Consider the following 25,170-nt stretch of genomic DNA (forward strand, 5'->3'; position numbering starts at 1 on the left):
GGTTAGTGGTGGTGGTGATGTTGGTTGTAGGTTGTGGTGTTAGGTGAGACATATTTTGGTTGGGGTTTGGTGGTGGTGGTGGTGATGAGGATGATGTGAATATGGTGTTGAAGACTTACTTAAGAGCATGGTGGTGATGATGGTGAATAGGTTTGTTGGTGGTGATGAGAATTAATAAATATGGTGTTGTTGGTAAGAATGGTGTTCAAGGTAAGAAGATGGTGGTGATGATGGGTGAAGGGAGGCTGTTTCTATTGGTGGTGAGGGTAGTGGTGGTGTTGTGATGGTTGTGGCGGTGGTGATGATGATGGTGGTTAAAGAGACATTGCTACAGTCCACTTCCTCCGTGTTCTTCATATGTCAACTGGAAGGAAGATTAAAGGTCATATATCCCCGTGACTCTCCTCTTCTATCCAGCAAAAGAAGAAGAAAGTAAAATAATATTCCGAATCATGAAACAGAAGACCATGAAGAATATAAATACGTAAATAAATAAAGATAAAAAGCATGGTCAAGGACGGCCACTAAGTGTGTGTGTGTGTGTGTGTGTGAGAGAGATATTGAAGCATAGCCCCTGAAAAAAAAATAATGCTTGGAAATTCAAAGTAAGCGAGTACATAGCTGTTGAAAAGCGATTAACACGTAGATGAGAGAGACATAGAGGAAGAAGGGAAAGGAGAGTAAAGAGGAAGAAAAGAAGAAAATGCGGAAAACCATGAAAGAAACGTGATAATATGAGGAAAGAGTAAAGAAAATAATGTAAGTTCAAAAAAAGAAAGAGAGAAAATAAACGGGAAAGGAGGCGGGAAGGACACAAATAGATGGTGCAAAAGAACACCCCTCACCCCTCCCCCCCTCCCCCCGCCTCACCCATCCCCCCGGGGCTCCAAGAACGGGCCATCACGATCCTCCTAAAAATTTCGCCTCCCGCCCCCCGCCGCGCCAATCCCCACCATTGTCCCCAAGCAAATGTGGAGCGGCACGAAGGTTTAGGACGCACACCCACGCTATCCACACATTACCCTGCCCCTCCCTCCTTCCTCCTCTCCCTTTCTTCCACCCTTTGTCTCACCCCCTTCCTCTCTCTCTGTCCTCCCCTGCCTCGACCCCTCCTCTCTTACGCCATTGCCCGATACCCTCCCTCCCTCCCATGCCATCTTTAGTCTCCCCTCTCATCCCTACATTGCCTTGCCCTCCCTTTCGCGTCCCTTACCATCTCTTCCACCGCTTGCCTCAGACTCCTTTCTCTCTTCCATCGTTACCTCACTCCCTTCCGTCTCTTCCACCCCTTCCTCAGACCTTCCTTCCTCTCTTCCATCCCTGCTTCAGTCCCTTCCACCTCTTCCATCTCTTGCCTCAGACTCACTCTTTCCTTCCACCCCTTGCCTGAGAGCCTCCCTCCACCCACCCACCCTACAACCTACGCCCTGTTCCCTGTCAGCCTTAGCCTCTTCCACCTCTTCCACTGGACTCTCCCTATACCCTCCTCCCGCCCTTATCCCCGTTCCACATCGTCACTATTTTTCCCTCTTCCACTTCTGCTTCAAATGTTCCTTCTACCCTCCCTCCACCCCGTTCCCTCCCTGCAGAGTTAGTTTCTCCTCTACCCTCATTGCAACTCTCTCTTCTCTCCTCTGTTATAACACCATTTACTTAACTCCACCTATATTTTTTTTTCGAACCCTTTCCCCTACCGATAACATCCTTCTTTTTTACTCTACTATTCTGCGTTACCTTACAAGTCCTTCACCCTTCCCGTTCACCCTTCCTCTCCAACCCTCCTTTTCACCCCTTTCCTTAGCCTACACAGCCTCTTTTCCGTCACCCTTCTCACCTATGTCATTGCTCCTGCACCCTCGCCCTCCACCGCCTTTCCTTTCCACCCCCTTTCGATCCCTTTCCCCTGCTCATAATACCTTCCTCCCTTCGTCCTCCCTTAGGCGTTACCATACTACCCCATCACCCCTGCTTTTCACCCCCTGTTCCTCACACCTTCATTTCCACCCACGTCCTCTGCCACCCACAACTCACCCCACCCTACACCTTGTCAACCAAAAACCAACCCTTCACCCCAAAGTCTCAACCCCTGCCACACACACAAAAAAACTTGCCAAACCTCATTCAAACTCACATTTCGCAACGTCACACACACACACACACACACACACACACACACACACACACACACGCACACGCACACGCAGCGGGGGTATCAGGCGTCCACATTGCACATCCACGCTATTCCACCATCTCTTCCACTCGCCTGTCTGTCGTGGGAGCTTTTGGGGGCTCGGAGGGGGTTATGGGGGGCGTGTTCTTAAGAGGCTCTGAAACCCTCGCCTCAGCGCATCCTGGTGGCCGCAAATGGAAGATATAATTATGTGCTCCCTGGGGCGCCCTCGCAAGAATCGCCCAATTTGTGTGCTGACAGTGTAAGAGACGGGGCGCACTCTTCACCCCGATGCCTCCCTCTTCGCCTCCTTCTGGTCCTCCTCTTCCTGGCTTCCTTCTCCTCCTTCTGGTCCTCCTCTTCCTCTTCCTGGCTCCCTTCTCCTCCTTCTGGTCCGTGTCTTTCTCATCCTTCTTCTTTGTGTTCTTTCTTTTTGTCCTGGTTTTCTTTCACGTCCTCCTCCTACATTTTCTTCTTTTCCTTCCTTCCGTCCTTCTTAGTCATATTTTCTCTCTCTCTTTCTGCCTGTTTTTTTTGTCTCTTCTTTCGCGTCCTCCTCCTCCATCTCCTTCTCTTCCTTCCGTTCTTCTTAGTCATATTTTATCTCCTTCTCTTTCTACCTGGTTTTATGTCTCTTCTCCTTTCGCGTCCTCCTCCTCCATCTCCTTCTCTTCCTCCCTTCCGTTCTTCCTAGTCTTCTTTTATCTCTTTCTCTTTCTACCTGTTTTTCTATCTCTTCTCCCTTTCCATGCAAACCAAGGAAATATATTTGGATGTAACGTATGTAGAGTTTAATGAAAGTAATAAAGAGTTTAGAAGCTGCCGTTGTTTGTGTTTGAGTTGGTAATGACTGACATCTTTGAGTAAGGGAGAGCTTGGAATACAGTCGTTTCCTTCTCTCTCTCTCTCTCTCTCTCTCTCTCTCTCTCTCTCTGAGAGAGAGAGAGAGAGAGAGAGAGAGAGAGAGAGAGAGAGAGAGAGAGAGAGAGAGAGAGAGAGAGAGAGAGAGAGAGTAGATTAGCTGGAGTAGGATTCAAGAGGAGTAAGAGGAAAAGTTGAGGGCGAGAAGGGGAATGTGTGTGTGTGTGTGTGTGTGTGTGTGTGTGTGTGTGTGTGTGTGTGTAAAATTGAGTTAAGGATAAAATAAGGAGAAAAGAAATATGATAAAAGGCTCGATAATGAAAAGAAAGGAAAGAGGAAGTAAAGGGAAGAAAAGGAAAGGAAAGAGAAGGAAAGTTAAGGAAATTAAATGAAAGGAGAGGAATGTAAAGGAAAATAAGGGGTTGGAAAGGAAAGGAAAAAAAAAGAAAAGGAATGTGAAGGAGATGAATGGAAAATAAGGGAAAGAAATAGAAAGGAAAGGAAAGGAAAATAAATGAGGAAAGAAGTGGAAAAGATTTACGCCGACAGCTGATGTAAAAGTCGAAGAGAGAGAGAGAGAGAGAATGGACGTTTGGTATATTCAGTGAGCGTGTTGTATTTCGTTTTCAATCTCTCTCTCTCTCTCTCTCTCTCTCTCTCTCTCTCTCCTTTACAGCGAAGAAAGAAAGTTTGATTGTACCAGAACAACGGCATCGTGTATGTGCGTACGTGTGTGTGTGTGTGTGTGTGTGTGTGTGTGTGTGTGTGTGTGTGTGTGTGTGTGTGTGTGTGTGTGTTTAGAAAAAAAGGATTGGAAGAGACTGCATGGGATGAAGACTCGGTGAAATGGAAGAGAGAGAGAGAGAGTAGGGGAAAGCGATATATAGGAACAAAGGGGAAGAGATGGAAGGGAAGAGAAGAAAGGAGAGGAGAGAGAATAGGGAGCTGGAGAGTAATATTTAGTGAGAGGGGAGAGGAGGAGAGAGAAAGAGAGAATTTAAGGGGGATGTATGGGAGGAGGAGGAAGTAGATACATAGATAAAAAAAGATAGATATGTAGAAAGGCAAATAGATAAAGTTATGTCTGTGCTGTTCTAGGTGGAGATATAGATAGATGGATTTTCATTAAGTCCTGCCTTTTGCGCTGAGGGGTCTCTTTGGCGGCCCCAGCCTATTAGTGGCGCAGGCGAATTTTATTTATAGTGACTGCTGTGATGTATGTATGACTTCTTGGCCCACGATGCCCCCCGGTGCTCTATTTGATCGAGGTCGCCGAGGTTAAGGTTGACTGAAGATCCGGGCTGTATATGAGTTGCCTTCTGCCACCGGATAGATAAATAGACAGTTATTCCCCTCTCATCTCCTATGATTTTCCTACTTTCTTCCTCTCATGTCCTCATTTTGATACCTTCTCCGCATTCCTTCTCTTCTCTTGCCCTTTTCCATGTTTGCTCTCTCCCTTTCCTTACCTCTTCTTCGCATACTTTCCCTTGCCCCTCCCTCCCTTTCCTTTCTCCCCATACCATCCCCCTCTCTCCTGTTCCCTCCACCGCTACCCCGTTCTTATCTTTCTTATTTTTCCTATTCTCTCTTTCCTATTCCTTATTTTCTTTGCTCCTCTTCTCCTTCCACCTATCTCCTTCCCTTACATTTCTTTTCCATACTCTTCCTTGCCCTTTCTTCCCATACCTTTCTTTGCCCTTCCATTCTTTCCCTTGCCCTCCTTCGCCTCTTCCCATGCGTTTCCTTCCCACTCCTTCCTTCCTCCCCATACCCTCCTACCCTCTACCCTCCACCACTAACTTTTTCCCCTTCCCTCCCTTCCTTCCCTTCCCTTCCATCCTTATCTTCAAGTTGTTATCTTACCCATACCTCTTACTTTCTTCCCCGAGTTTGTTTCCAGACTAAATGGAGGAGAGATAATATTTTTCTTCTTTCCAAATTTCGACCGATAAGTCAACAAAGAAAAAAATATATACATGTGTGTGTGTGTGTGTGTGTGTGTGTGTGTGTGTGTGTGTGTGTGTGTGTGTGTGTGTGTGTGTGTGTGTGTGTGTTATCAATATTTTTCTTGTTTCCCAATTTTGACCGATAAGTTAACAAAGAAAAAAATATATACATGTGTGTGTGTGTGTGTGTGTGTGTGTGTGTGTGTGTGTGTGTGTGTGTGTGTGTGTGTAAGATAGATAATACGTTTTTTTGCGATGTCAATAAAGAGCAAAAAATAAATTAAAAAATCTCGGGTGATTGACAGACGAGAGAGAGAGAGAGAGAGAGAGAGAGAGAGAGAGAGAGAGAGAGACGCAGTAATTGGTCCGCCGGATTCAATAAACGATAAATTGTCTGAGCTATTTATTTATCCTATTTTTGTTTGTGTGTTTGTTTGTGCGTTCGACTTTTGTTTACCTTCCAACGCACGCTGCCATAACTCCAATATTTAGAGAGAGAGAGAGAGAGAGAGAGAGATGGGAGATAGACGCGTACGAGAGGAGAGAGAGAAAAGAGACCTATAGGAGGATAGAGGGGAAAGAGGGAAATAGAGGAGGAGAGATAAAAGAGGAAAGAGGAAAGAGGGTGAGAGAGAAGGGTGAGAGAGGAAGATAAGGAGTGAAAGGGGAGGAAAGAGGGAGGGAGAAAGGCGAATAGGATAAGAGGGTTTAGAAGGGAGTGGAATAGGACAGTTAGAAAGAAGGAAAGAAGGGAGAAGAAGGATTAAGTGAATAGGAAAGAGATAAGACTGCTGAGAAAGGAGATGAGTAAGAGTGATGAGAGATGGAAAGGAGGTGAGTGAATTAGGTTGGAAAATGAGTCAAATAAAAGAGAAAAAAGAAACGAGGGTTTAAGGAAATAATAAAGAACGAAAAGAAAGAGAAACAATAGGAGAAGCGCAAGTGTAATATTCCTAAACGCTCAGCCAAACAAAGGATGAAAACAAAACAATGAAACTCTCCAAATATAAATACGAAAACAAAGAAAATAATAGAAAAAATTGGAAGATAAATTTGGATGGCCGCCGGATCGAAATTTCTCATATTGCTAAATCTGTGTTATTTTTTTCGGCCATGCAAACAGTGGCGGTCGCTGAAGGGGGGGAGAGAGGGGAGGAGGCGTGGTAGAGAGGAGGATGGTAGGGAAAGAAAACAAAGGGAAAGAAAAGGGAAGGTATTTATAAATGGGGAGGGGGGAGAGGATAGAGAGGAAGGATATAAGAAAGGGAGCCATATCGTGAGGGAGGAAGAAGGGAGGAAACAAGGCATTAAGGGAGAGTAGGAGAGTCTGGGGGAAGGGGAAGAAGGGAAGAGGGTAGGGAAAAGAACGGGAGAGGATAGGATAGTGAAGAAGAAAGGGAAAGAGAGTGGAAGAGAAAAGGATATATGGAAGAGAGTAACAGTTTGTGAAGGAAGAGTATAAGAGAGATCACGGGAATAAGGGAGAGTAAGAGAGTGGGGATGAGGGGGAAAGAAGAGGAGCAGGGGAGAGAAATGAGAGGGAGAGGATAGAGGAAAAGGATATATGGAAGGGAGTAATATAATGTAAGGGAGATAAAGGGAGGGTAAGGAGTACAGGGTGAGGGAAGGAGGGGGAGAGGGGGAGAGGACACACAGGCGGCAGATAACGTCACTTAAGGGTGTGTGGGGGGCGCCCATAAAGCTCGTGGGGCGGTTGATCCTGCTCCTCCATGACCTGTTACAGCTGGCCACTCCACCAGGCTGACGCTCTCTTACCCCTCCCCCTCTCTACCCCCCTTTCCCTTACCCCTCGTCCTCTCCATCCTCTCTTCCCTCCCTCTGCCCTTTCTCTTATTCTCCCCTTCTCTCTCCAACCCCCTCTTCCCCTCCTCTCTCTCTTCCCTTCTCTTATAAGCTCTCCCCAGCTTTCTCCTCTACTTTCTCCCTTTGCCCCCCCCTCTCTCTCTCTCTCTCTCTCCTGCCCCTTCTTCCTCCTCTCCTCTTCCTCTACCCCCATCTCCTTCCTCCTCCTTCCCATATCTCCTCTCTTCCTCTCCTGCCCCTACCTCTGTCCCTTCCTTCCCTTCCCCCCCTCTCTCTTTCTCTCCCCTCTCTCTCTCTCCCCTCTTTCCATCTCCCTCCTTCCCTTTCCCCTCCTTTCCCTCCGTCTCCCTTCCCATTTCTCCCTCTCCTTCCCCTTCCTTCTCCCTCTCTCCCTTCCTCTCTGCTCCCTTCTTCCTCCCCTCCTCCCCCCCGAGTAGTGCAGGAGCCAGCTGGTCACGTTTCATGGTCGGCCCAGACGCGGGAATGGCAGCGTTATGAGGCGACGATGGCCCAAAGGATGAGATGCGAGCCTGCTGCCGTGTGTGTGTGTGTGTGTGTGTGTGTGTGTGTGTGTGTGTGTGTGTGTGTGTGTGTGTGTGTGTGTGTGTGTGTCTCTCTCTCTCTCTCTCTCTCTCTCTCTCTCTCTCTCTCTCTCTCTCTCTCTCTCTCTCTCTCTCTCTCTCTCTCTCTCTCTCTCTCTCTCGTTATCATTTATTAACTTCCTCTTCTTCATTCCCTTCCTCTTATTCCTCTTTCTACTCTTCTTCCTCCTCCTCTTTCTTTCTTTCTTCTTCACTACTCAACCTTTCCTTGCTTCCTTCTGCCGTCTTATATATTCTCTCCTTCCTCCTCCTCCTCCTCCTCCTCCTCCTCCTCCTCCTCCTCCGCCCGCTGTATCGTATTGTGTGTTTTTTCTTGGTATTACTGTGGAAGTTTGGTTGTTTTATGTGTGTGTGGAAGACGTTCATTACGCAGCCCCTCCTCGTATGTGTGTGTGTGTGTGTGTGTGTGTGTGTGTGTGTGTGTGTGTGTGTGTGTTAGAGTGTTTCAGAGTGTATAAGAGTGTTGGAATGTGTATATCAGAGCATTAGAATGTGTATTAATGTATCGATTTGAATAGTATGTAAGCTTAAAGGAGAAAGGAAAGTGGTAAAGTAAATGAAGGAAAGTAGAATATAAAGTGGTATATTCAAGTGTGTGTGAGTGTGTAAGTGTTTGTAAGTGTGTAAGTGTGCAGACGCATATTTAAGGGTGTATATGTATAAGTCAGAATGAGAATTGATTAGTGTATTTTAGTCAGTAAGTGAAGTTAAGTAGATAGAAAGTTAAGTAGAAGGTAAAGTGTGTATAAGTGTTTAATGGCGTAGACGTATGTATATGTCTGTATGAGAATGTATTAGCGTGCGGGCGAGTATATGAGCCAGTTTGACGCTGCATCGAGGCACTCCAGCGGCACTTACACTCACTCACAGCTCGGCGCGGGTCTGGTCTGGTCTGGCGCGGCTCAAATTACCTCCGGCAGCAGCGTTGGCATTAGGAGAAGACACGATCCTGGCGCTGAACGACTGACAGTGGAACACACACACACACACACACACACACACACACACACACACACACAACACACACTCCACTTCCGCCCCCACCGCCTCCCGCCTCTAGTGTTGCTGCATTGCGGTGTAACGGAATTAGGAAAAGATACGTTCCTGAGGGAGTGTGGCTAACGAAGGAACATGTAACGCCCGCCCACTCACTCCCATGCGCCTGTGTGGGTTAATATTTTGGAAGTGTCTCTTTCTCTCTCTGTCTTCTGTTTGTTACGCCCACTCCCATTGCTCCTGTGTTGGTTGAGTAATGTATTTGAAGTGTCTGTTTCTTCTCTTTTTATCCCCCACTTCCATGAGGTTCTGTTGGCTGGGTAATGTTTAAGGAAGTATCTTTTTTTTTCACTTGTGTTGGGTACTGCTTTTAGAAGTGTCTGTCTCCTCTTACTGTGTGCTGAATTGCGACGTAACGGAATTAGCAAAAGATAGATACAGACATATGACCTTACTTTCATTCCCTTGTGTGTTTGTCTTTATTTTTCAATGTAAAGAAGTGTCTCTCGCCTTGTACTGTGTGGGGAATAACGACGTAACAGCATTAGCAAAAGATACCTTCGTGGGGACGTGTAAGACTTTCAAAGGAACGTACATACGACCCCACTTCCATTCGCTTGCGTGTTAGTATATATTTTTATCGTAAAGAAGTCTGTCTCTCTCTCCTTTTACTGTATGCTGAATTGCGGCGTAACAGTATTAGCGAAAGATATCTTCTCGGGGGCATGTAAGACTGTCAAAGGAACGTGCACACGACCCTGCTTCCATTTTCTCGTTTTGTTCATTTAGTATAATATTGTGACGCTTTTAAGGATGTTCTCCTTTTACTCTGTGTATCAAGTTGGGGTGTCGCTTTATTAGGGGCAAAGACACATGATATTATCTCTCTTTCTTTGTTTAAATTTGTTACTGCGGCATTCCAGAGGCTAGATGACTGACTGAAGATTATCCAACACACGCACACACTCTTTCCTGCTTTGCATTGTTTCGTTGTTATTATTTTGCTTGTTTAGAGAAGTTATATTCCTTAAGGTATAGAATTGACTGAGGATCATTAACACTCACGCCCACTTTGTGTGCGTTGGTACCTCATTATTAACGGTTTAGGAGAATAAGGTATAAGAGAGGAAGGTGTAAGAGAGAGAGCCATAATAATATAAACCACGCCTGTTAGTCTCCTTCCTATTCCTAGCGAGCGGTGCGGCCGAGGTAGTGAAACGTGGTTGCAGGATCCCGCAGACTTTTTCAAAACCTTAGGCGCGCACTTACTACCTCGCTTCGTCACTTTCTCTCTCTTTCTCTGTATGTTTTCTTTCTTTCTTTCTTTCTTTCTTTATTTCTTTATTTATTTATTTCCTTCTTTCTTTGTCTCCTATCTTGCATGCAACTAAGTAACTTGCTCTCATTCTCTCTTTAGACTAGATATCTCTCTCTTTCATTCTCTCCCTTTCATTCTCTTTCTCTTTCATTCTCTCATTCTCTCTCTCTCTCTCTCTCTCTCTCTCTCTCTCTCTCTCTTATGACTAACAACCTGTACATCTTCTCCAACATATCCATTCTCCAAACTTTGTAAAATGCGCCGCGTAAAGAATAAAGCGATGCCGAAACTTTGCGAAGAAGAATAAGAAAATAAAAAAAGACGTTTGATGAAGGAAAGGGAAGGGAAGGAAAGATGCGGAGGAAGGGGAAGAGGTAGGGGAGAGACCACCCCACACCACTCCACCGCTTGAGGTCAGGAGGAGAAGAGGGTGCGAGAGGGAAACACGAAGATGAAGAAGGAGGAGGAAGAATATAAAGGGAGATGAGTGGAAGGAAACTTGAGAAGGAGGAGGAGGAGGAGAAAGAGGAGAAGGAGCAAGAGGGTGTGAGAGGGAAACACGAAGATAAAGAAGGAGGAGGAGTAGGAGGAGGAAAATTGAACAGGGGGAAGAGAATGACAAAGAAGAAGAGCGTGTGAAAGATAAACAAGAGGAAAGAGAAAGAGGGTAAGGAGGAGCAAGGCGGAAATTTAGAGATGAGGAAAAAGAGAAAGAGGAAGAAGAAGAGGGTGCAAGAATGTAGGGAAGAAATGTAGGAACAGGAAACAGCACAATAAATTAAGTACAGAGGCAGCATAGGAAGAAGAGAAGAAAAGGAGTTGAGAAAGAAGAAAAATAAGCAGTAGTAGAAGAAGAAGAGAATGAGGATGGAAGGTGATGTTGAGAGCGAATGAGAAGAAGGAAAGAGGCAAGAAAATAACACAAAGTAGATAAGACCAGGCGAAGAAGGAAGAAGACAGAAAAGATGAAAGTTTCGACAGTGATAGAGGAGAAGGAGGTGGAGGAGGAGAAAACATGAAGGGAAGAGGATAAAAGGATAAAGAAAGCAAAACAGATTACGACGTTTATGAACTTAACAAACAGCGAACGAGGGAATAAGAAGAGAACACAATAAAGAGTAAAGAAAACGAAACAGATTGAATAGCTTATGAAATGAAGAAAAAAAGAAGAAAGAGGGAATAAGAGGGAACGGATGAAAGAATAAGGGAAGCGAAACAGATTAAGGTGTTTACGAATTGAAAAGAAAGAGAGAAAGAGGGTTTTAGAAGGGAAAGTACAAAGGATGCGGAAATAAGGAAGGGAATATTAATGCATGAGGTAAAGGAGGAGGAGGAGGAGGAAAGAATAGAAAAGAATGTAAGAGTTTATACAATGAAGGAAGGAAGGAGATGAGGAGGGTGCGAGGGGACGAAAAAGACGGAAAGAATATAGAGGAAGAAAAAGGGAGAGAAAGGAACAAAGAGAGATAATGGAAGCTAGTGAAATGAAAACAGAGAAAAAAGAAGTAGACGAGGAAGAAAAGAAAGAGTTGCAGATAAGAAAATAAGGAAGAGAAAAAAAGTAAAATTAGATAAAAGTGTGAAATGAAAGCAAAAAATAAAATAATAAGTAAATAAAAGTAAAAGAGGAAGAAAAGGAAGACAGAAAATTAAGTTGAGGTGAAGGAAAACGAAGAAAAAAATGAAGGAATTATAGCAAGTGAGATAAAAGTAGAGAATAACGAATAGATGAGGAAGGAGAGAACTTAAGACAGAGAAGGAAGAAGAGGAGGAGGAGAAGGAGGAAGAGGAGGAGGAGGAAGACAGGTCGATGATGGTTCCCTGGTCAGTCGCTAATGTCCCTTGCAAAATTAATGAGGCGTTGCCCTAATCTTCCCTTCCTCATCCGCAGCCTCTTCCCCTCTACACACGAGTTCCCTTCTCTTCCTTCCCTTCTTCTCTTTCCCTTCCCTTTCTCCCCTTCTCTTCTTTTCCTCTCTATCTTTCCCTTTCTATCCTTCCCTTTCTCTTCTCATTCTCTTCCCCTCTACACAAATTTCCCTTCTGTGGTTTCCCTTCTTTTCCTCCCCTTCTCTTTTTTCTCTTTCTATCTTTCCCTTCCTATCCTTCCCTTCATCTTCTCATTCTCTTCCCCTATAAGCAAATTTCCCTTCACTTCCTTCCCTTCTCTTGTTTCCCTTCCTACTTACCCTTCTTAACCTTTCCCTTCTCCTCCTGCCCTTCTCTTCTTTCCGTTCTCTTCTTTCCCTTTCTGTCCTTCCCTTCTCATCCTCCCCTTCCTCATCCGCAGTTTCCCTTTTCTAACATTCCTTCTCTTCTTTCCCATCTCTTCTTTCCCTTCCCATTCACACTTCTTAATTTTTCCCTTCTCTTTCTCCTCTCTTCTTTCCCTTCCTATCCTCCCTTCTCTTCCTTCCCTTTCTCATCCACTGCCTTTTCCCCTCTATATACGTTCCCTTCTCTTCCTTTCTTTCTCTTTTTTCCCTTATCTTCTTTCCATCCTCATTTTTTCCTTCCTTCTTTCATTCATTCCCTCATTTCCTTTTCCACGTTTTCTCTCTCTTTCATTTCCTATTCCTACCTCTCTCTCTCACCCTCCTTCCAATCCTCCCTTCCCTCTCTCCCTCCCTTCCCCTCTCTCCCTCTCTCCCTCCCTTCCCCTCTCTCCCTCTCTCCCTCATAGCTTGTAATACCTTCACGTTCATGGTCTGGGATTTGTAATGGTGTGTGTGTGTGTGTGTGTGTGTGTGTGTGTGTGTGTGTGTGTGTGTGTTTCTGAGATTGGGGAGAGTATGTCAAGGGAAGCAATGCGAGAGAGAGAGAGAGAGAGAGAGAGAGAGAGAGAGAGAGAGTAGGGGTAACTTTAATACATTAATTAGCTCGCTGTCTTTACGAAGCTCAAAAATACGATGAAAATAATTTGAAAAAGAAGAAAAGTTATGAAAATATTACAACAAAGGAGAATAAGGAGAATATAGATAAAGAGGAGGAGGAGGAGGAGGAGGAGGAGGAGGAGGAGGAGGAGGAGAACAAAGAGAGGTAATTGAAAGTGTCTCTTCTCACCTAATAATCAATCATTAACACTCTCTCTCTCTCTCTCTCTCTCTCTCTCTCTCTCTCTCTCTCTCTCTCTCTCTCTCTCTCTCTCTCTCTCTCTCTCTCTCTCTCTCTCTCTCTCTCTCTCTCTCTCTCTCTCTCTCTCTCTCTCCTTTATTAATCCCTCTATGTATATGTTTACTCTTTCTTTTTCTTCCTCTTCGTGTTGTTATTATTGGCTTCGGTAATTCTTCCTTTTTATGCTTCTTTTATGTTCCTTTATCCGCCATGTATCTATTCTTATCTTTGTTATTGCGTTTGTTTGTGTTCATGTCTTTTATCTTTTCTTTCTTCTTCCTTTTATTTTTGCTCAATTTTTTATACTACTTTATTTATTTATTTTTGCTACTGTCTCATTACATAGTACAGAGAGACGTTAAAAATGCTATTGACTCATTATTGCTTTATCCTTATTTTCTCTTTATTTCTTCTTTCTTTTATTTTTTGCTCAATTTTCTACTCTACTCTATTTATTTTTTGCTTCTGTCACATTACATAATACACACAGACGTTAAAAAATACTATTAATGTCTATCTATCTATATCTTTCAGTATGTATTTTTCTTTATTTTTTTATCCATCAATATTTTCCATGTTTTTTTGTCGTAGCGTTTAATCCTTTTTTCATGTACACAGACTTAAAGCAATACTATGTCTATCTATCTATGTATCTTTCTTCATAGTCTACTATTTGCTGATTTATGTAGTCATCTATCTATTCAATGATTTTCTCTAAGCATTCACTCCTGTTCTGTGCGTGTCTAGTTCGAGTATTCATGTATTTTTCCTTTCTTTGCAGGTACGTTTGTGTTTGTCTATCTGTGTGTGTGTGTGTATCGGCTGCCTCCGCCTCACCTGGTTCCGGCAAGTGAAGGTAATTTGCAGTAAAAGTCGGGCCGGAATGTGCTTTTGATAATATGTCTGGATGAGCCTCGCGTGCCGCCGCTCCTGATCGAAAATTTTTGTGGGTAATGAGTGGCAATGAGGCCGTGGTTATCTGCCCCCTCACCCACCTTCCCCTCTCCCCCGCTTCTCACCTCGTCTGCTCTTGCTTGTACACGGAGACTCAGGGCACAGGGCAAGGGGCACGGGGCATGTGGTTATATATGTAGAGGTTAAGTGTACCCAGACAATGCTTTTTGTTATTCTTTGCCCATGTGTTCTCTGCCCCCAGCCTTCCCCTCTCCCCCGCTCCTCACCGCGCCTCCTCTTGCTTGTACACGGAGACTCAGGGCACAGGGCAAGGGCAAGGGGTATGGGGTTATATCTGTATTGTGTTAGCCAGTGTAGAGGTGAAATGTACCCAGACAAGACTCGTTTCTAATGTGGGTACAGGTGGATAATGTTTTTTTGTTATTTTTCATCCATGTGTTAAGGGTAAGTGCCATATCATTAAACGTTTTGGCGTCCAAGCACAAACGTTTTGACATGGCATTCGTAGGAGTTATGGGTCTTTCCAGGGGCATGTTTTTGACCCTGATGGGAATTTGCCAAGACTTTTGTACCATGAACTAAAAAAAAAACTCGTGAGAACGCATTTTACCTCTTTATTGGCCTTCAGAAATAGGTAGTCGATGTGAGACTTGGTAGCGTTTAAAAATACCGGTGTACCCAAAATTGATGCTTTTCTAATATTGGTACAGGTAGATAATGTTTGGTTGGATGTTATACGTAGAAGGAAGGAAGGAAGAGAGGAAGAAACAAAGGAAGGAATTATGGAGGGATGGAAGGAAGGAAGGAGGGCAGGAAGGAAGGAAGGATGGGAGAGAGGAAGAAAGGAAGGAAAGAGGGAAGTAAGTTAAGTCTCAAACACACACACACACACACACACACACACACACACACACACACACACACACACACACACACACGTTCACAAATGTAATCATAATTCAATTTGATATTTCCGACGTTCTGCGAGGCTGCATTTTTCTATCAAAGAGAAGCCTTCATTAGGTTTATATATTTGAATGAATGCGCCTAACTACACATTTAGCCGCTAATGAGCCATTGTTACGCTAAAGATGTGAGGATTAATGTGTTTTAGACAATTTTGAAGGGCTGAAAGAAAGGCATAACGTTTAAAGATAGGTAGATAGATAAATAGATAGATAGATAGACAGTCGGGTGGATAATTGAATAGAATAAATAAACGGAAGGAAGAAGAGGAAAGCAGAAACATAAGGAAAAAAGTGATGCTGGAAGGGAAGGAAGAAGAGAATGAAAAGAGAGGGAAAGGGATCAGATTAGAGTAGGAAAAGGAAAAGAGGGAGATAGAGGAGAGGAAACAAAAACAGGGAGAGAAAAGGAATGAGGAGGAGAAGGAGAAGAATAAACACACACACACACACACACACACACACACACACACACACACACACACACACACACACACACACACACACACACACACACACACACACACACACATTCCGTTCTATCTTTTAAAATTCAATTAAGAAAAGCGAAGATTGGGTTGCCGTTCCTTATGGAGAGAGAGAGAGAGAGAGAGAGAGAGGAGGGGGGGGGGGGGCTGGATCCACTACCACCACCACCGTCATTTATTTGTTCTTACAGCCTCGATTTAGTGGTAAAGTGGCTGGCTCTCCTCGCCCTTGATATACTGGCCTGGGTTCGAATCCGTGTGTGTGTGTGTGTGTGTGTGTGTGTGTGTGTGTGTGTGTGTGTGTGTGTGTGTGTTAATTTTTCTACCTCCTCACTCCTTTCTTTCCCTTCTCTGTTCTCCTCTCCTCTCTATCTCTCTTTTCTCTCTTCTACTCCAATCTTCATCCTTTGCCTTTCTTCTTCTCCTTCTTTTCTCTCCCTCCCATCATCATTTACGTATTCTTTATTCTGTCCTTTTCTTCCTTCTCCTTCGTTTTCTTCCTCTCCTCTTTCTCACTCTCCTTCTCCTTGTCCTTCTTTCCTTCTCTCTCTCTCTCTCTCTCTCTCTCTCTCTCTCTCTCTCTCTCTCTCTCTCTCTCTCTCTCTCTCTCTCTCTCTCTCTCTCTCGCTCTCTCTCTCTCTCTCCTTCTTTTCTCTCTCTCTCTCCTCTCTCTCTCTCTCTCTCTCTCTCTCTCTCTCTCTTCTCTCTGTCGCTCCTCCTCCTCCTCCTCTTCCTCCTTCTCCGTTTATTCATGGACTGTTGAAAATACGAGAATCTGGAGGGCGACATGAAGCCTCCTCCTCCTCCTCCTCCTCCTCCTCCCATGATTGAGGTAATGGTGGCCATCGTGGAGGTAAACACCATGAGGGGAACTTTGGACACACACTCTCTCTCTCTCTCTCTCTCTCTCTCTCTCTCTCTCTCTCTCTCTCTCTCTCTCTCTCTCTCTCTCTCTCTCTCTCTCTCTCTCTCTCTCTCTCTCTCTCTTTATTTCATTTCCGCTTCTTAATTTTCCATTTTAACAGTTTGCTTTTATCATTTCTTCTCCTCCTCCTCTTCCTCCTCCTTCTCTTCTTTTATCCTCCTCCTCTCTTCTCTTCTTCCTTCCTTTGTTCCTCCCTAACCATTGTTCTCCAGTATCTCCCTTCTCTTCGTTTCTCTTCTCCTTTCTTTAACCTATTTTCTTTATTCCTCTTTCTCTACTGTTTTCCTTTTTCTTCTTTTTCTTTTTCTTATCATCAGCTCTATCTTTCTCCTCTCTTCTTTTCTTCCTTCTTCTCCCTTTTACTCTTTTCCATCGTTTTCCCATACTCCTACTTTCTCTCCTCTTCATTTCCCTTCTTTATTTTATTCTTATTCTCTTTCCTTTTCATCCACTACGTTTTCCTCTTTCTCCTAATCCTCCTCCTCCTCCTCCTCCTCCTCTTCCTCCTCACTCTCCTCTGCTTCATCATATTAGCAGTAAAAATATGTATTATACGCTTGGTTGTTCCAGCGAGAGTCTCGTTAGGAGCCCACACTCTTCCTTCTGCTATACTGCCCTCTACCCCTTCTTTATTCTTCCTCTCTTCTTCTCCTTCTGCTCTTCCTTCTTTCTTCTCTCTCTCTCTCCCTTTGTCCCCTTTTCCTTCCGTCATTCTTCTTCTTCTCTTTTTTCGCCTTCTTTTCGTTTTCACTTCTTAATTCTTCTATTTTTTGTCTTTTTCCTATTTCTCTTTGTCCCTCTCTTCTTTTTCTTTCCCTTTCGTCATTTGTTTATCTTCTCCTCTTTGTTTTCTTCTCCCCCTCTTTCCGCTTCGTCCTTCTTTCCTCTCTTCTCTTCTTTGTTTCACTTTTCCTTTCCGCTTTCGTGATTCTTCTTTGTTCCCTTCTTTGTCCCCGTTTCTTTTTCCTCTTCGTCCTTTTTCTCTCTTCTCTTCTTTGTCTTCTTCCCCTTTTTTCCTCTTCTCTTCTGTTTCCTTTTCCTCTTCCTCGTTTTTTCTTCTCTCTTCTCTTTCTTTGTACCTTGTGGATAACTAAGTCTGTAATGTTAGTCTTTCTTTTTCCCGTTCTTCCTCATTTTCCTCTTTCTTCCTCTTCCCCTTCGTGATTCTTGCTCTTCTCTAATTTATCTCGTTTTGCTCGTTCTTTCATCTTTTCTTCCTCTCTTTGTAGCACGTGAAGACCTGAGAATTGTAACTTTTCCTTATACATTCTTTCTTTCCTTCCTTCTTTCTTTCTTTCTTTCTTTCTTTCTTTCTTTCCTTCCTTCCTTCCTTCCTTCCTTTTTTCTTCCTGTCATTTATTGTTTCTTTGGTCCTGTTTTCTTTGTTTTTCCTTTCTTTTCTTCTTGATTCCTGCTCTTTTCTTCTTTATCTTGTTTTCCTCGTCCTCCTCTTTCTTTTTTCTCTCTCTTTCTCCTTTTGTACAGTCTATCCATCTCTCATACTCTTTCTTTTTTTTTTCTATCTTTTTTTCTCTCGTTTATCCCTTTTTCTATTCTTGATTCTTGCTCCTCTCTTCTCTATCTCATTTTCATCGTCTTCTTCTCTATCTTCCTTTCTTTAATTTCTTGTTTTGGCTCCTCTATGTCTTTTCTTTATCTCTTTTGTCTTGTTTTCTTGTTTTCTTCGTCCGCTCTTCTTTCTCCTTTTTTATAGCATCTCAAGACCTATTCTTTAAAACGCTCGTCATTTTTTCTTTCTTTCTTTCTTCCTTTAATTATTTGATCTTGTTTTCGTCTTTCCTTCTATCTCTGTTTTTGGTTTTTGCTATTCTCTTCTCTTTATATCTTCATCGTGTGCTCTCTCTCTCTCTCTCTCTCTCTCTCTCTCTCTCTCTCTCTCTCTCTCTCTCTCTCTCTCTCTCTCTCTCTCTCTCTCTCTCTCTCTCTCTCTCTCTCTCTCTCTCTCTCATCTCATCTCATCTCTTGTAACTAAACTTCAAACGCTAGCCATTATTTTCTATTTTATTTTATCTTGTTTTTCTCTTCCCTTCTCATTATTATTCTTGCCCTCCACCTCTCTATATCTCGGTTCATTCCTCCTCTCTCTTCACTCTTCCTTTGTACCTCTTGTAGCGTTACTCTTTCTTTCTCTATATATTTCTTTGATCCAGTTTTTCTCTTTTCTCCTTTCCCATTCGTGATTTTTGCTTTCTTCTGTTTATCTCGTCTTTTACGTTCTATTTATGCGAAGAGAACGAGTTGGAAGCGGAGGAGGAGGAGGATAGAGAGAGAGGAAGGACTGACGAAGAAGAGAAGAGAAGTAGTTGGAGAAGGGGAAGGATTGACGAGGAGAGAAGATAAGGAGGAGAAGGAGGAGGGGAAAGATAAACCACGAGAAAGAGAAGAAGAGAAGGAGAGAAGGAATTACCCCAAGAATGATTAGAAGAGAAAGAGGGAAAGGGCTAACCATGAAAAGGAGGAGGAAGAGAAGGAAAAGAAGAGAGAGGAGGAGAAGGATAAGGATAGAGGGTGAACGAGAAACAAGCGGAGAAGGAGAAGATGAAGAAAGAGAAAGAGGAGGAGGGGAAGAGGGAAAATGCTAAATATGAGGAGAAGAAGGAGGAGGAGGAGAAAGAGAAAGATAGAAAGAGGAGAAGTAGAAGGAGATGATGTAGAGAAAAAGAGGAGAAGAAGGAAGAGGAGAAGGAGAGAGAGAGAGGAAGAGGAGAAGGATAGAGAGAGAACGAGGAGGAGAGAGAGAGTGAACGAGAAGCAGAATATGGATTATAACAAAGAGGAGAAGGAGGAGGAGGAAGAACATGTTAGACAGAAGGAAGGATAGATAAACAGAGCCAGGCATTCATCAGTTACCCAGCGAGCGGCATTAATCTCAGTTCAGCTGCTTGGTCCTCTCGGGGTTAGGTTAGGTTAGGTTAGTGAGGGCCGCCGCGCATTGTTCCACCCCAGGCCATTGTTACCGCGGCCCGCCTCTGTGTGTGTCCCGGCGGTGCTCGGAGGCTTCATCTGCCGCTAGGGACGAGGCCGGGACGCAGAACACATGGGGATATCTCTGTGTATCATCTTCGGGTAGGATGGTGTATGTGTGTCCCTGTGGCGTAATACATGGGAAGTTATGTATCTTTGTTATATTCTCTTTGTGTGTTTTCGGTCTAATACATGTGAGAATATGTATCTTCTTGTATGTTATGTATTATTGGTCTCATACACGTAAGTTTCATGTATTGTTCCTCCTCATGCACTACAGATATTGCATGCAGGCAGGTAGGGAGACAGGCAGGAGAGCAGACAAGCAGAGAAGGAGAAGAAGGCAGAAGAAGGGAAGGAGAAGGAAGATGGGAGAGGTGATAGAGGGAACATAAGTAAAAGAAAGGTAACGTGAAAGGAAAGAAAGGTTGGAGAGATCGATTTGGGAAGAGTAGAGAGAAAGAGCAATGAAGGGAAGGGAAAGGAAGGAATGGCAGAGGAAAGAGAAGGAGAAGAAGGCAGAAGAAGGGAAGGAGAAGGAAGATGGGAGAGGGAGAGGTGATAAACGAAAGATAACGTGAAAGGAAAGAAAGGTTGAGGAGATCGATTCGGGAAGAGTAGAGAAAGAGCAATGAAGGGAAGGGAAAGGAAGGAAAGGCAAGCAAAGAGAGAGACAGGGAGATAGGCAGCCAGGCGGGTAGGCAGGCAGGAAGACAAGCAGGTAGGCAAGCAGGCAGGCAGGCAGGCAAGCAGGGAGGCAGGCAGTGTGGGGGTCGAGCGGGGTATTTGCAAATTGTGAAACTACCTCAGAGGCACGGGGCTCAGCGGGCATATTGAGATTGACGAGGAGGCGAGGGATGCACAAGCGGCGAGGAGGAGGAAGAAGAGGAGGAGGAGGAGGAGGAGGAGGAGGAGGAGGAGGAGGAGAAGGACAAGCATAGAAGGGGATGGTATAACGAGTAAGAGGAAGGGCTTGAAATACGATGAGAAGGAACAGGAGAAAAAGGAGAAGATTAAGAGGTAGAGGATGATAAAAAAGAGGAAAAGGGGAAAGATGAAGTAGAGAAGAGAAGAAAGCGAGGAGGATGTTTAGAAGGATGAAATGAAGGAAAGAAGGAAAACATGACGAGAAGGAGAACTGGAAAAGGACGAGTAAAAGAAAGATAGAAAGAAGAGAGAAGAAAAATGTTGATAATTAAGAGAAGGGAAAGAAAGAGAACAATACGTAGAAATAATAGAATACGGACTAATGAGAAAGGAAAACAGGTAGGTAGTAAAAGAAAGGATAAGGAAAGGTGAAAGATAGAAGGGAAGGAAAGAGAACAAAATGAAGAGAGAGTAAGAGAAGATGATGGTAAGTATAGAGATGGGAAAACAGATAAAAAAGGGGAAAATAACCGAAGAAAGAACAGAGAATGGGAGGAAAAGAAAGGCAGAGAAAGGGAAAAGAGAAGGGAAGAGGGGGAACTATACTACATTCTCTCTCTCTCTCTCTCTCTCTCTCTCTCTCTCTCTCTCTCTCTCTCTCTCTCTCTCTCTCTCTCTCTCTCTTTTTCTGGCTGCAAATATTTCAGCTTTAATATTCGTCTCCATCGTTCTCCAAGACTGGCAGACCGTCTCCACTTCACCTTGGACTCCTGCTAAGCTATGTGGAGAGAGAGAGAGAGAGAGAGAGAGAGAGAGAGAGAGAGAGAGAGAGAGAGAGAGGGGAGAGACTGTTTACATGTAGGGAGGAAAGAAGGAAAATAAGAAAGAATACGGAAAGAGAAAGAAAAGAGAAAGGAGAAGAAACGGAATGTGTAAGGGAGTAAGGAAGAGTGAAAATAAATGGAAGGGAGAAATGGGAGATAGGGAGAAGGGAAGAGAGAGAAAAGAGGAGGAAGAAGGGAGAATAAAAGAAATGGATGGGGAAGTGTTGAAGAATGGAATGGAAGGGAAGGAAAGAAAGGGAGGTAGGGAGAAGAGAAGGTAGAGAAAGAAGGGAGGGAGGAAAGGAGAATAAACGGAGAGAAAAGACAATAGGGGGAATGGATAAGGAGAGGAAGGAGGGAGGCAGGGAGAAGAAAAGGGGGGATGGATAGGGAGATAAAGGAGGAAGGAAGGGAGAAGAAACGGAAAGAAAAGAGAAAGGGGGATGGATAGGGAGAGAAAGGAGGGGGGAAGGGAAAAGAAAAGGAAAGAGAAAGGGGGGGGTACAGGGGAAGAGGAAAAGGAGGAGGAGGAGGAAGAGGGAGTGGTTCAATATCAGGTAAGAGGAGGAGGAGGAAGAGGAGAATAAAGTGAGAATTATATGAAGTCGAGGTTTCAACAAGTCATCTCGAAACGGTCGCCGCCAAGTCTTAATGTCCGAGAGGAACAAAAACACTGAAGAAGAATCGTCGGCGATCTCTTTTTTTCCTCCTCTTTCGGTCTTTCTTTGGTCTTTGGAGAAACGTTTTAGGGTCTTTTGGGGAAATCTTCAGAAGAATCTCTTTTATCTTTTCTTTGTGTGTTTGTTTGTTTGTTTCTCTCAAGGTCCTTAAGTCACCTAACTGTGTGTCTACCTGTCTGTCTCTCTGTCTAACTGTCTGTCTGTCTGTCTGTGCTCCTTCTAAAGCCTCTGAGGTCCTTTGGGTCGCTTCTTGGTGCCTTGAAGAGCTCTCAGAAGGTCTTTGAGGAGGCAGGTGCGAGTGAGTCTGTGTGTGTGTGTGTGTGTGTGTGTGTGTGTGTGTGTGTGTGTGTGTGTGTGTGTCCACCGGTCATCAAAGGGCTGCGAGTGGCCTGCTGCAACACTCCTGCCACACCGGTGCTTACAGTGGCGTGGTGCTGAAGAGGGTACGATCTGCCTGACTTTGGACTGAACCCATTGCCAGATTCTCCTGACGATCCCCGGACTGACTCTCTCACTCACTCACTCATTCACTGACACTTGACTGAACCCATTGCCAGATTCTCTTGACGAACCTACGACTGATGACTGAGTGGCTGATTGACTGACTGACTGATTGACCAAGTGACTGACCGAACGTAGCTTCTTGGTCAATGATGTGTGAGAGAAGGTAGTGAGAGAGAATCATGTTGACATCTTTAGGAATAATAGGAAAAGTTGACGCAGTGGATTTGTCTATGTTGTGATCTTGAAATTGTGGCCTTCGATTTTGCTCTTTTTATGAATATTTTTATAGAGTTAGATATTTAGTGATGTTAGGTTAGGATGTATTTTCTTTCCTCCTCCATTTCCCTCAGCCAGAATAAAGGGAAACTTCTTTTTCGATGTTGATGCTCTTTTCTCATTCTTCTCCCCTCTTCCCCCCTCCCTCATTTCCCACCCGCCTCTCCCTCCTCCCCCTCATACCCTTCATCCTTTCCCTACCCTTCACTCTCCTACCTTGTGCCCCGACCTCTCCCTCTTCTATACCTTACCCCACCTATTGATAGCCTCTTCCATTCTTCCTCTTCCTTATCATACCCTCTTCCTTACCCCAACGCAACTCTTAAAACCCTCTTTCACTCCTCTTCCTCTTCACTTTTATAACTTCATTTTCTTTCTTTCCATTCCCCACCTATTTATACCCTCTTCCATTCCTCTTCCTCTTTTTCGTCCTCATTCTCTTTGTAATTCTCCTTTTCTTCATCGTCATCCTTCTCCTCGTTCTTCTCATTTTTCTCTCCTCGTCCTTCTCCTCCCCTGTCTCCTCGTCATCCTCCATCACGACCTCCTCCTCGTCCTCTTTCTGTTTCTGTTCTTCCTCCTCATCGTCATCCTCATCCTCCTTCTCATGTTTCTCTCCTCGTCCTTCTCCTCCCCTGCCTCTTCCTCGTCATCCTCCATCACGACCTCCTCCTCGTCCTCTTTCTGTTTCTGTTCTTCCTCCTTCTCATCGTCATCCTCATCCTCCTTCTCATGTTTCTCTCCTCGTCCTTCTCCTCCCCTGTCTCTTCGTCATCCTCCATCACTACCTCCTCCTCGTCCTCGTCCCTGCCACACACCCATAAACCCTCCCTGTTAGTATTGCCTGCTCCCATAAGTCTGTTCGGCCGCCGTCCACTAATTACTATTCCCCTACACCGCGGATCCGACAGATTATTGCTCCGTTGTTTTGGGGTCGCGGTGTCCGGCTGGCTGGCTGGCGGGGTGGGTGGAGTGCGTGGGTGGTGTGGGTGGAGAGAAGGTTGAGTGGTGGTGGTGGATGGTTGGGTGAGAGGGCGTTTTGAGTATGGGTGATTGGTTTGGTGGTGGGGATTGGTTGGGTGGGTGTAGAAAGTGGGTAGTGAGAGGGGTTGTGTGGTGGAGGTTAAGTTAGGTTAGGTAAGGTAAGGTAAGGTTAGGTTAGGTAAGGTAAGGTAAGGCTAGGTAAGGTTAGGTTAGGTTAGGTTAAGTAAGGTAAGGTAAGGTATGGTTAGGTTAGGTTAGGTAAGGTTAGGTAAGGTAAGGTAAGGTAAAGAAATGTAAGGTAAGGTAAGGTAAAGTTAGGTTAGGTTAAGTTACATTGTGGTGATGATGAAGGGAAGGGAAGGAAAGGGATAGGAAGATGGCATAGGTTAGGTTAGGATACATTGTAGTGATGATGAAGGGAAGGGAAGGGAAAGGAAGGGAAGAGGAGGAAAAGGATAGGAAGAAGGGAGAGGGTAGATAAAGGGAAAGGAAGAGAAACTGGTGATGATGATAGAAACAAAAGTGATAACCGTGTGTAGTGATGCATATTGTGGAGGGCAGAGGCTCACCATGGGTCTTAACGCAGCATGGACGGTCACACGGGGTCACGGGGCAGCCCAGGGGGAGGTCAGTGGCGGGGCCGATATCGGAAACACACTTGTCGCGGGGGGCAGCGGCGGCGGCGGCGGCGGGGTGGGCGGGATTTGCGGCGCCGCTGATTAAGGGAATTGGAAAGCCATCTGACATAGCTTGGCGAGGCTCTCCGTGGCTGGAAGGGAAGGGAATGGAAGGGAAGGAAAGGCAAAGCAAGGCAAGGGAAGGGAAGGGAAGGAAAGGGAAGGGAAGGAAAGGGAAGGGAAGGAAAAGCAAAGCAAAACAAGGGAAGGGAAGGGAAGGAAAGGAAAGGAAAAGAAAGGAAAGGAAAGAAAAGGCAAGGCAAGGTCAGGAAAGGAAAGGAAAGGAAACGAAAGGAAAAGGAAAGGTATAGGAAAAGAATTGGAAAGATAGGAGAGGGATAGAAGGTAAAAGGAAGATAGGCAAAGAACGATAGAGAAAGGGAAGTGAAGGGTAAGGAAAGGAAGGTATGGGAAATAAAGGAAAGATATATAGATACAGGAGACATTGCAACGGGAAGATCAGAGGAAAGGGATGAGAACAAGAAGAGAAGATAAACAAAAGCGAATGTTAAGTTAGATGAGTAGGGGGAAGAAAAGGGAAGTGAAGGAAAGAATGGAACTATGGGAGGGAACAGGGAAAAGGGGTGAGAGATGAAAAGGGAAAATAGGATAGAGATTTAGGATGTAATAGAAGAGGACGTTAGGGATGAAGGATGTTATAGGAGAGGAAGGAAAGGTGAGTTAAGGTAGAAGGAAAGGGAGACGGAGGGAATGGAGGGAAAGAGAATGAGAATTGCAATGGGAAATGACAGTGGTTTAGTCCAGAGGTATGACAGGCAGAAAAGGGGAAGAGGAGAAGGGAGGGAGGAAGGGAGGGAGGGAGAGAGAGAGGAAGGAAGGGGGAGACAATGCTTATTCCTTGGTGTAGATGATTGGTAATGGAAGAGAGAGAGAGAGAGCGAGCGCGAGAGAGAGCGAGAGCGAGAGAGAGAGAGAGAGAGAGAGAGAGAGAGAGAGAGAGAGAGAGAGAGAGAGAGAGAGAGAGAGAGAGAAATACTCCACAATTTTAACTTTTCTTTCATTCTACAGGAAGAGAAAAATAACAGAGAGAGAGAGAGAGAGAGAGAGAGAGAGAGAGAGAGAGAGAGAGAGAGAGAGAGAGAGAGAGAGAGAGAGAGAGAGAGAGGTTCGCCGGCCACTTGATTTAGATGGTTAACGAGGGAAGTTGGACCGTATCCCGCCTGACGTAACTGTCCCGGGAGACTAAACAGATGGCGCTCCCCGTTTCACCCCGTTTCACCCCGTT

The 25,170-nt window shown here is 44.6% G+C and overlaps 1 protein-coding gene across 1 annotated transcript in view; it reads left to right on the forward strand.

Moving 5' to 3' along the window:
* The window catches only part of LOC127003856 (uncharacterized), an 85,288-nt gene extending 71,348 nt beyond the window's left edge, over positions 1-13,940 (forward strand). The window contains exon 2 of the mRNA XM_050870947.1: positions 13,616-13,940. Within this exon, the coding sequence (XP_050726904.1) occupies positions 13,616-13,729 (114 nt within the window). The 3' untranslated portion in view covers positions 13,730-13,940. The remainder of the gene's footprint in view (positions 1-13,615) is intronic.
* The last annotated feature ends 11,230 nt before the right edge of the window (positions 13,941-25,170 follow it).

The sequence above is a fragment of the Eriocheir sinensis genome, chromosome 26 (genome assembly GCF_024679095.1).
Source record: "Eriocheir sinensis breed Jianghai 21 chromosome 26, ASM2467909v1, whole genome shotgun sequence".
Lineage (NCBI taxonomy): Eukaryota > Metazoa > Arthropoda > Malacostraca > Decapoda > Varunidae > Eriocheir > Eriocheir sinensis.